This window comes from Hermetia illucens, chromosome 3, assembly GCF_905115235.1.
Source record: "Hermetia illucens chromosome 3, iHerIll2.2.curated.20191125, whole genome shotgun sequence".
In the NCBI taxonomy this organism is placed as follows: domain Eukaryota; kingdom Metazoa; phylum Arthropoda; class Insecta; order Diptera; family Stratiomyidae; genus Hermetia; species Hermetia illucens.
In genome coordinates, this window is record NC_051851.1 from 78,296,217 (window position 1) to 78,308,726 (window position 12,510).

A 12,510-nucleotide genomic window follows, 5' to 3' on the forward strand; every position below is an offset into this window, starting at 1 on the left:
CACTGCACGAGGTGACCTTACAATTGACAAAACGCTTGAGTTCTATACTGGGGAGTCGAAAGATTGTTTGCAGCTGGGGGTAACTGATTGTATTCGAACGATGCGTCACCGATACCCGGTCAACTTAGTGAGAAAGCTTAACCTTACCGTGCTATCTGAGTGCTTCTTACCCCGTGGAGTGCAAAACTCGTGTTCACTTACATACGCTTTCGACAAGGTCATATACTCGCGACCTGCCCGACGGAGGACACAGCCGAATGGCTTAGAAGAATAGTCCCAAAATTTACAACCGGGAAGAGCAACATATGCTGGGGTTGATACACCAAGGGCACACATGATGACAGTGTATCTTCTTAAAACCACAGCGCTAAAATTTTTATGGGCCTTATTTAATTGTTAATTGTTTAAAATAATAATCTCCATGCGCGATTATGGAGAGTCGTCAGAAGCAGGGAGGAGGGCAAAGGTAGACTCCTCACGATCCGGGTAGATGGCTAATGTTTAGAGGCAATCAGACCACAAAATGGCCTAATCAACGATAGATTTGTCAACATACATACATGGTTTGAATTAGGAAGTAGTTTGTTTTCAAAAGTCTTAAAAAGAAAGATTGCCTTGGAAGATATTTTCCTTTTTATTGGCTAAAAGTATCTAATCTATATGAATACTATTTCGGGGACCAACTGTCCCCTTCCTCAGTGTTTTATCTTCTAAAAAATTTCTCTTGACAATTTGGTTTTTTAGCTATTCCTGTGATTATAATATCTTAATTAAGCTTCTATTCTTCTTCTAGTTTTTCTTAAAAATTCCACCAAGGTGGAAAAATTGTTGCCCATGTCCGTGTTTAGCCTTTTTTCGAGATGTGAAGACTCTCGTAGGAATCTAATCTCCTAACGTCATTCACTTCTTTCAAAATATTAGCGTTGTCCAACGACAAATAGTGTCCCTGGTCTATCATATGTCTGGCAACCGCGGTCCTTATATGTGGGTTATTCTTGTTTTTAGCGGATTGGGCCTCCTTTAAGTGTTCTAACACCGTGGTGTGGACTAGCCGTTATGTTTGCCCTACGTAAATCTAGTCGCAGTCTGGCCAGGAAATCTTATAAATGCCGTTTCTTCCGCACACTCTTTTTTGCCCTTGACTGATTGTAACCGGTTCCTAAGTAGGTATCGTCCGCTGGTCGAGGTGACCCGGAATCCATGTTTATGTAGTTTTTTTTTTTATGTTCTGCGTCTGACCCTAGTAGGTTAATGTTATCCATTGCTTAGGTTCTGTGTTCACGTCCTGGAAGAGTATTGAAAGTTGCTGTCTTGAGTCCTGGCGCAGTTTCTTTTTGATCCGATTTTCGATGAGGTTCCTGTTGTATCCATTGTTCTTGGCTGTTTCCAGGATTTAGTTCATTTCTTTGTTTCTTCCCTCCTCATTGAGCGGTGTTGAGGCTATCCTGTGAATCACAACGTTGTATGCCGCCATCTTATGGTGGATATCGTAGTTTGAGGTGTATGTGATGGGTTATTGTGTCAGTTGTCGGTGTCGGCTTCCTGTAGATGTCAAACACCGACCCAAAATATTTGCGAAGTGGCTCTTGGAAGAAGTCGAAAGGTTAGGCCTAAAAATAAGAAAACGAGCAGTAGGAAACGACAGAGAGGTCATTGCCAGACTCAACGAAGCCGGCGGGATACAAACTGATGAAATGCTAGTATCCTTCGACGTAAAAGCTCTGCTCCTAAGCGTACCGATGAAAGAAGCCTTACACTTGTTCGAGGAATAGATCACGACTCACGAAAATTCATCCAAATGGAGAAAAAAGCTAAAGTGTTTAAGAAACTGGCCATGAGTGAATCCTTCATTCGCATTCAGCTTGCATCATTCTTAGACGCAATTTAAAATACATATGTCTTTTACAGTTCTTGACTGGAGGTCTTGTAGCTATATAAGTTCACTGGAAGCCAGAGACAGTCGTGGCATCAGGCTACTTCCCAGGAGACGACATTCCTATCACACCGAAACTAGTTGCTAAATTAATGAAATTCTGCTAGAAAAAGGCGATATCACTTCTTCTCGACTGCGATGCTAACACTGATCACGAAATCTGGGAAACAGCGATATGTGACCAGCACTGGACAGGAGATACTAACCGTAACTCTTAGAGCTAAGAATATCAAATCGCAGAATAATCAGATTCGACATTGAGGCCAACAATGGAGCAATGGTAATAGTAAAGATTCCCAAGAAATCAGGGTGACGCTACTATGCAAATCACCTAAGCTATAAATTGACTCATATCAATCCAGCTGTCTAGCTAAGATAATTGAGATATCAAGGAATGAACTCTGGTGGAATAAGAACCTAGCCAAAATGTAAATATAGGCCCGAAAAATATTCAACCAGACAAAACAAACCAGATTCTCGCCTAAGTACTAAAATGCACCGACGGCGTATAGTAACGCGACCAGGGAAGCAAACCGAAACAACTTCAGGAAGTTCTGTGAAGGGATCGAAAAATCCATAGAAGCATCCAAGCTATACAAATCTGCAGCCAAAGACAAAACAATATCTTCTGTTTGTCCGAAAAGGGAAGATGGAACATTTATCGAGAATAGGGAGGACAGAGTATATCTGCTTCCCAAAATTCATTTCTGCCCGATAACACTACAACGAGGAAAGGAGAACTGGAAACTAGCAAAAGAGGTATGCTCGGAAGCTAGGGTAAACCCCTGAAATCGCTCGGAGTAGATGAAATCTTCCCAGCCCTACTCCAAAGGGTCTCTTCAATGGATGGTAAGGGGCCTCATAGCCTTGGGATATACTATACCAAGGGCATAGAGATAGGCAAAAGTGGTCTTAGTTCCAAAAACGAATAAATCACCCTAAATCTACTCACCACGGTGCAGAGGGTCTTAGGCACCTATATTATAACTAACGCTCTAATGCACAATCCCATAGATCAACCGCACAAAAGAGCCAACCGAAACCTTCCTACATCAGCTGACATATGTATTGTATAGGTGAAGAGAATAACAGAGGTCAAATATTTGGTATTCACATTATGGTAGAATATGGGAATGTCTTAATAGACTGAACATGCTCGGCTCGCTCAATATAGTCTAAGTACTCTGGGTTCTAGGAGACATTGGGTTAGAAACCAATTAGGCAGCAGATGACCTGATTAGGAAAGAAGCACGGACACCGTCACACGGACCAGAGCTATTCTGTGGAGTCAGAAATGATTCATGGCTATTACGTTAAAAAATGAAGCGAAATGGCTGAGGCAACTGTATTGGGCAAACTTACCAGGACCTACCTCACCAAGAGGAGCCTCTGGATAATAGTGGGGATACTCACTGGTCACTGCATGGTACATTATCACCTGCGAAAGCTACACTGCTTGTAAATTCAATGAAGAGAGTTATGAAACGTCCACACATGTTCTGGAATAGTATCCAGTACTTGTAAAAAGTCGGTTAAGGGGGTCATCCCGTGTGTCGGGTTGGAGAAATCGATTTTTTTTTGCATGAATTGTATCTATATATAGTGGAGAATATGTGGGCAAATGGATTTTCCGATATTCTGAGTCGTTCAGAAATTACAGTGTTAAACAGGTAAGTTGTTTGCAGCCGCGGCTAGAGTACTCCATGAGAAAGAGTATCGAATCTTTTTTTACCTGTTAGTTTTTTACCTCAGCCTTATAAATTCGAACACAGGTATAAATATAAAAAGATGGAAAACCAATCAATTGTCTAAACTTTTTCACTGTTTGGAATAAAAAGGATAATCCTGTCTAAAGTGAGCACTGAAAGGCTTTCAAGCCATACTTAGTTATATTTTGTTGTAAGTATTGTGCTGTTTGTGTGCTAATTTATTTTTTTAAATAGATCGTTCGAAGGCAGATTGCTTTAACGTTCAACGTCATGCTCGCACTAAAAAACGAGTATTTCATGGGAATCGATACTTATCAGAGAAGAAAAAGGACTTCGCATCAACATCAGCAAAGAAACTTTTAGCAAGCATGAGCATGGATGTTCCAATTGCGTTTTGTATATTGTATATTGGATTTTGCTGGAGTTTTCTCCGGTATTTCTGTAAATTTCTGCAAATAATAAAATATATTATATGTAGCAGTAAAAAAGGAATACGTAGGACATGTCGAAAAAGAATGGGAATGCGGCTTAGAAATGCAAAGAAGAATCACAAAGGCATTGGTGGAAAAGGGGCTGGAAAACTTACTGATAAGGCTATTAACGACCTCATCACATTTTTTTGGCCTAGCCTTTCGTCGACACGCAAATTCGATAGAAGGAATGAAGTAGGAAATTTGGGCAACTTTCTTCCATAAATGCACTACAGACGAAAATAATAATAATAATAATCGTTGGCACAACAATCCATATTGGATCAGGGCCTTGAAGTGTGTTAGAGCACTTCATTCAAGACCGTAACGGTATACTACAGTAGACTGTAGGAGGCAATGTGGTCAGCATTGCGCTCGCCCGAGATTATTACCCTGATTTGACTCAGGTACTCATTCACAGCTGAGTCGAATGGTATCCGACATCAAATCACGATACAAATCCCACTGCCGCCAGCGAGATTTGAACCGCGACCTCCCGTACGACAGCCTTGTGCTCTAACCACTCAGCTATCCGGACACAGACGAAAATCCTCAGCATCAAAATTGTCCAGCAGGCGAGGACAGTTGCTGCAAATGGCGCAAAGCGGAAGCTAAAGGAGAACTGGATAGTTTCCTCCACGAGAAGGCACCTTTGACTGGAGAAGTTCAAATTGTCATCAAACCAATCTACGAAGATTTGTCACAAGATGATCTCTTGAACAGATGTTTAGGAGCAGAGACCCAGAATAACAATGAGTCGTTAAATGCATTGATCTGGACTTACGCGGGGCCAAGGTCGTAGAAATAGCCACTTTTCTGGCTGTAATTATTTTCAATGAAGGATTCAATGACATTCTCAAAATCCTAGTGACAATGGGATGTCAAGTTGGTCACATATGTCATGTTTATGTCGACCGCCGACGATCGACTGACCTCGCTAAAAAAGCCGGAATTGAAACCAGAGAGCAACAATCGGCCTTACAAGACTTTTTCGAAGAAACGGAGGGTGCTCTCCATGGACCAGGTATAGCAGATTAATGGTGAGTTAAAATTTTACTGTTGATAATCACATTTAAATTTTCAAATGCGTTTTTCTCGAAACTGCATCTTGAAAATCGGTTGCCACCATAGCTCAAAATCTATCCAACCAAATTCTTTGAAATTTTCACGACTTCTTTAATACATATTTCTACGGTCCGCAAACTAGGATAAATGCAATCGGACTGGTAGTTTTTTTTTTATTCATAAAAAAAGCCGTAAAAAAACACCAAAATCCAAAAAATTAACTTTAAAAGCCCACTAAAAATTTACCTTTTAATATTTTGTAATTATCCTAGTTTGCGGACCGTCGAAGATTATCCAGATTAAAATGCCGTTTAGATTTTTCCCTCAGATGAACGCAGCGCCCTCCAGCGTGGCAACAGAAAAACACCTTTTTTTGAAGATGGGTGCATAAATTGACACGTATTCCGAAAACTAGCTACGATATCAAGCTGAAAAATCACATATCACATATACTAGAGATATCAGTAAACATATGGTGAAAAATCAAATCAAGTTTCTATCTTTATCCAGTCCTCCAAAATAATTTTTCAAAGAAAGGCAAAGAAACGGCCTTCACACGCCTTCACACCAGGGAGAATACTTAACATCAGTCCTGACGGTTATAGGCTTGAATGACATATTATAGTTTATAATTATAGTTTATAGATATACTATAACCAGTAAAAAAGCACAATAATTCTTTTAGAAAGTAGTCCAACATGCCTTGACAATATTATTTTTATCGGTCGCCTTGTTGCCCTCTTTACGCCGACTACATATGATCACGTTCAAAATGAGGACATTCGCAATCGATATGGAGTTACGCCCATCCTTAAAAAATTGTAAGAGAGATGTCTTCGACAGTACGGTTATGTAATTCACGCTGATGAGAACTTATTAGCTAATATTCACCTAAACATTGATGTCAATGAGAGACGATCAAATGACCGATCGAAACAGCAGCAGAGAGCCGAATTCGATCTAGACAAGCCGGCTCTCCCACTGAACGCGACGAGACCACAGTTAGATACTAGACAGCTACCTCACTCCCCCTTGCCCCTCAAGGGGGAAAATCAGTGCGAGTACACACGATTTCAAATTGTTTTGTCCTTGAGGATGAGCGAGATGTACCGAAAACCCGATCAACTGTGTTTGACATACCGCCCGGACTTGCCAATGTATTGGTGAGATTGGCAAGTTTTTGCTTATGTATAAGTGAATACGTGAAACAACTTTTTGCTATATGGGTGCGCACGCCGTAGTACCAGAATAGCAAAAGCTCACCGATCTCTCTCTTACCAATATAATTTGACCAAGATTATGCCTTTTCCTTGTTTAGCGTCTCTGATGTGTACAGATTAGCTTCTGCAAGCACATTTGCAAGTGGGGTCATTTTTGTAAGGGTACTGCCTGTAGTAGATGCATGTTAGGTGTATCGCTCTGAGCTAGTAAATATGTGCTTGCATAAATATTTATTAAATATAGGCAAAGAGTGAGTTGAATTCTTTCATTTATTTCACAATTAATAAATATTTCCAAAAATCTTACAATTCATCCACGTTCTGAGTGATAACATTTCCAGCAGGTACAGTGTATACAACAAACGTAAATTATTAAGTTTCGACCACTATCACAAAGCCTGGAAAGGCACTATTGAGACTTAATATAAAAATATAGTGAACAATGTATAATAAGACACTCGTTTGGAAACAATAGACATAATACTTGAAATGTGAGATTACAGGACGTAAGATTTGCATCACATACCACCAATTTACATTCTTATTATAGTGTTGCGCCTAATCGCTGTGTGACTTATCGTCGACAATTTTGTAGTTCGATTTCGCAACCTCCATAAGGACGGAAGCAGTCGCACTGCCAGTTTTATTCACCAACTTTCTCAAATGACCATCGTTTTTCTGAAGTAACTCATAAGGCGGTCCCAATTCAACAGCTCTTCCAGCATCCATGACCAGAACACGATCACTGTCCATCACTGTATGAAGACGATGGGCAATAGTTAGGACGGTACAATCAGCAAATTTCGTCCGTATTGTTTGTTGTATGAGTTTGTCGGTTCTGCAATGAAAAAGACGTTTTGTTAGTTGCTCAGTCAGCTTCAAAAATCAATAAATAGATGTTTGTATAAAATAATAACATTCTTTCACTTCACTAAATGACTGAACATTCCAACAGTTACCAGAGAAACCGCGGAATATAGCTCCCTGGGGCCAACCCACATCTCATTGAGGGCGAGCTGTCGTCTTCTTGGGTGATGTGTTGCTTTCCAAGGCCAAGCCTCTCGTGTATCAAGACTGTTAGTGAGTAATGATAGGCACACCCTGTATGAGGTGACCCTACTATTAACAAAACGCAACGACTGGGGAGTCGAAAAACACCTCCCCAATCCAGGGTGGCATGCGAACCGTGCCCATTGGATAGCTTACAGTCAGGGGTATGGACTGTATGTCGCGTCAGTGAGTAAGTTTGACCTTACCATGCTACAGGAGGCTATGGCACGGCGAACCTCCTAACCCCCATTCTCGTGGGAATCAAATGAGTAATGTTGCAAAAATTAAGGGAATAAAAAGAAACTACAACCAAATAAGCGGGACCCCGTACCGTACACAAACTGTTTAACCAAGCGGAAGCACATCTCCGAAATACTGAAAGCCAGGTGATTACACCCAAGAAGGGAAAATTTGGGACGTCAAGCAGTAGGACCAAGGTCAATATTGGTATACCACGAGGACTACAACCAACAAATACCACTGCTCAAAAAGCAAGAACAAGCAAAAGAATGTCTGAGATAGATATATCATAAACAGATGAGGGTCTTAACAAGGCAACGCACCCGAACAAGAACATGGCTCACCTTCAAGGGGCGGGAGCGAACTGGAACGAGAAACAGTGATGGAAAACCTCAACACAATTGTCATTGGCGCACTACAGTTAAGTCATCAAGGGATCATGGTTGCACAAAACATAGAACAGAGGTACGAAAACTTTTCAACCGAGTAAGATAAACCGGGGACTGGCCGAGGTACAAAAATACACTGATTGCGTATAGCAATGCGATCAGGGAAGCGAAACGGAACAACTTCAGGGAATTCAACAACATTCTGTCACACGCCCGACCAACGAATAAAAAAGGAAGAAAGGAAAACTGGAAACTAGCAAAAAAGGTATGCTTGAAAGCTAGGGTAAGGCGAGCAGTTGGAGCTTTTGAACCACTGAAATCATCCGGAGTAAATGGAATTTTCCCAGTACTAATCCAGGGAGCCCTGGAAATCATTTTAGAATCTCTTGTGTTTGTCCGAAAAAGGAAGATGGAACATTTATCGAGAAGAGAGAGGACAGAGTACATGTGCTCCTCAAAATTTATTTCCCGAAGTACTACCCCACGGCGGAAGGCGACAACGTTCTTCACGACACCACTACCACGAAGAAAGTGGGGAGAAAGGAGAACTGGAAACTAACAAAAGAGGTATGCTGAGAAGCTAGGGTAAACCACTGAAATCGCTCGGAGTAAATAGAATCTTCCCAGCACTACTCCAAAGTGTTCCTTCTATGGATGATAAGGCGCAGCATACCCGTAGGAATATACCAAAGGCATGGAGACAAGCAAAAGTGGTCTTTATTCCGAAAGCGGATAAAAACGATCTTTTTCACCCTAAATCTTTCAGACGAATTGCCTAACATCTTTCGTATTCACAACGGTGAAGAAGATCATAGACAAATATATTTGAACTGACATTCTAAAGCGTAATCCCTTACATCAGTGTCAACACGCTTACCGGTCAGGACGGTGAACTGAAACTGCTCTGCATCAGCTGACGGATGTACTATGAGATGCCATAGAAAGAAAAAAATAGCACTGTGTGTGTTTTTGGATATCGAAGGAGCATTCGACAACACATCGCGCACAGAGATACAAGAACACTTTGGCTCTCTGGATGGGCAAACTCCTGGAGAATAGACGAATAAAAGTACCGGCAAGTACAAATTCTATTGTCATGAATACTACTCAAGGTTGTCCACAGGGCTGCGTACTATCGCCGTTTATGTGGAGTATGATAGTGGACGAACTCCTGGACGTGCTAACAAATACTGGAATATATGTCCAGGGTTATGCGGACGACATTGTTTTAATCTGTAGGGGCAAATATGAGGCTACCCTATGTGATAGATTCCAAACTGGAGTAAGGGTTACTAGTGCCTGGTGCAGGAAGATGAGACTGCGTATCAATCCAACCACAACCACCATAGTACCATTCACTAGGAAAGCTTGATCACCTGAGAGCCATAAGGTTACACGACATGCAGGTGAAACGAGAAACACAGGTCAAATATTTGGGAAAGCAATGAGGGCTCTGTAGGCTCATAGCAGGAAAAGGAAAGGAATTGAGTTGCAACCCGAAGATACTACTTTGGATATATACTGCAATAGTAAGGCCAATGATTACCTCTGGGGCGGTAATCTGGGCAGAAAGAACTCAACTCAGCACACAAGCCAGGGAGTTACGCAAACTGCAAAGACTGCTTTGTGTGTGTATCAGTGGTGCAATTCTTCTGGGATAAACCCCTCTCCATCTGCACATACAGATGCAGGCAACGAGGGCAACATTCAGGATGGCCGGGAGTATAAGTGAGAGCTGCCTAAATCGAAGAACAATATATATTCTTTCTAGGCTTCGATACCAAGGGATAACATGACAACAAGGTTTCACTTCGATAAGAAGCAGCCGGGGTCGTTGGTTCAAGGAAAATGTACTTGGAGCCAATGGGTAAGCACACTAGCATATTCCAGGCGGAAATATTCGCCAGACAGACAGATGTACCTCCTTTAGTCTCCAAAGGAACTACAGGGAGTAGAACATTGCTATTTTCACCGATAGCCAAGCAGCGATCAAAACACTTAGGACCAACCAAGTGAACTTTAAACTGATATGGGAATGCCTTAAGAGACTGAATACGCTGAGCTCGTTCAACAAGGTTTGGATACTCTGGGTTTCAGGCCATATTGGGTTGGAAGGGAATGAGGCAGTGGACGAACTAGCCACGAAGGGAACAGCGACACCTTTCCACGCGCAGAACCCTTCCTTGGAATCGAATTCATGGCTTGAAGAGAAACGATTGAGGGAACTATACTGGAGCAGTCCAGGGTGCTTATGGGGGGATACGAACCCAAGGGCCCAAAGATTGCTTAAATTTCACCAAAAAGAACCTCCGAATCATAGTCGGAATGGGGAACACTATACACGTTCTGGGACGGTGCCCGGCATTTGTGCAAAGTAGGTCGATACATCTGGGGGAACACTTAATACCAGACGCAGAGTTAAAAGATCTGGAAGTAGGGAACATACTAAAGTTCCTGACAGTTATATGCTTGCTTGAAATAATATGATCAATAGGTACACAATAACCAGTAAAAGGAGCACAATCGTTCTTTAAGGATGGACGACAGAATAATAATAATAATGAACTTAAGAAACAACAGCTACTTAGATTTCATTTCACTTCTAAGCGGTTTAAAGAAAAAAGAATTACAGAGAGTATGTAAGTTTCGGCAACGAAAACGCGCAAACGATTTCGCATTTTCTCATGGAACATGCGCTCCCTGTGCAGCTAGCCCATACCCTATCTCAATATAAGGCTGACATCACGACGTTACAGGAAATGCGTGGGATGCCGGTTTCCTTCAGAAGAGCCGCTACACCATATATTACAATGGCCATCTAGTAAACTATGTATTCAGAATATTATCGTTCACGCCCCTATAGAGAAAACTGCAGAGATGGAAAACGATACCTTCCACAAAGCAGCAGAAAGAGCCCTCGAAGCCAGCCCAATATGTAATATCAAAATCAACAACCAAATAAGGACGGATCCCATATTCAGACGACTACCATAACTTACATAAAAGTACCAATGACAACGGACTGCAGATTATCCGACCAGCAGCGTCCGGCAAAGTGGTTGTCGAAAGCACCTGGTTTGCACGGAAAGTGATCCACAAACAAACGTTTGACTCACAAGATTTAATAAGATGAGGAAGAAGTTGACATAAAAATTACAGACAACCGAATACTAACGGACGAGGAAAGGCGTTGGTTTTAGAAATTGGAAAATTGTTCGATAAATCGCTATCCAGCTACACTGTTGTTCCTGATAGCGAATTTTTAAAACGCCAAATTTTTCGATTTCATTGAGCGCAAATTCGCCAATTCTATTGACCAACCTTTTTTGAGAATTGTGGGGTCCTAAGTCCGCATCAACTTGATGCCGGACCGAACGAAATGGAGATCAACTTACTTCCTCTTTTTTTTGGTCCACGGACCCCTCGTTTAAGGCTTAGCACCCAAACTTTAAAAAAATGTTAGGCGATGGCGGCTTTACGGTTTCGTTCCAGGGCGGCTAATTGGCGGATTTGCGCTCAATATAATTCGTAGTCATGTTGTATTCTGCGAATTATATAAAGGAGCACTTAACATCTGCGAGCCGCTTCGGTCACGCTGCTCCCAGGGCAGAGGTGAGGCAGCGTCTGACGATTTGCCCACAATGCAGTATAGCAACACAGAAAGAACACTAGCGCAGAACAGTCAGCATTTCCAGATTTTAGACAAGACAGCATCAAGGACGTCAGAAGAACCAGAAGAAATAATATCGTTCAGAGCATGCTACCTTGGCGGGCTCCGCATTGGACCTCAAAATCCTCTGAGATTTTATCTCGTTGCAGCACGTGTCATTTCGTGCGAACATATGTCGCTCTAATAATAGTTATTAGTTTCTCCGCATTGTTCTCCCTACGTAGAACACTCCAGATACACTCCCTGTTCATGCTATCGAAAGCTTTCTCGAAATCGATGAAAAGCAGGAGCAGCGATGATCTAAATTCCGCGCATTTTTCCAAAATGATCCGTAGTGAAGTGCTCAATGCAGGAGGATCCAGAGCGGAAACCAGGTTGCTCTCTGTCGACCAAGCTTTCGAGATGTTCTTTGATACGTTCGAAGATAATTTTGGCTACTATTTTTGCAACGGCAGGGAGCACGTAGATACCCCTCCAATTGTCACACTCAAAATCAGTACCCTTTTTTGGAATCTTAACGATCATCCCCTTCTTCCACTCTCTGGGAAAGGTCTCGGATTCCCAAGATTCCTATACGAGTGAAAGCAACAGATCTGCAGTAACTGCAGGTGCAGCGATAAATAACTCTGCGGGGAGACCGTCAAGCCCAGCGCTCGAAAGTTAGTGTGGAGTGTTTCTAGCCTTAAACTAACATTAGAATAACCTCTATAGAGAACAGACAATAAGAGGGTAGAATGATAATTGGGGTACAACTTCTGCGAAAT

At 41.9% G+C, this 12,510-nt stretch overlaps 1 protein-coding gene across 4 annotated transcripts in view; it reads right to left on the reverse strand.

Annotated features, from left to right (window-relative positions):
- Window positions 1-6,653: 6,653 nt before the first annotated feature.
- Window positions 6,654-12,510, reverse strand: part of LOC119651336 (probable multidrug resistance-associated protein lethal(2)03659) — a 39,207-nt gene continuing 33,350 nt past the window's right edge. For all 4 annotated transcript variants that reach the window (XM_038054889.1, XM_038054885.1, XM_038054887.1 and 1 more), the window contains exon 8: window positions 6,654-7,235. In XM_038054889.1, coding sequence (XP_037910817.1) covers window positions 6,956-7,235 — 280 coding nt within the window. In that variant the 3' untranslated portion in view covers window positions 6,654-6,955. The remainder of the gene's footprint in view (window positions 7,236-12,510) is intronic.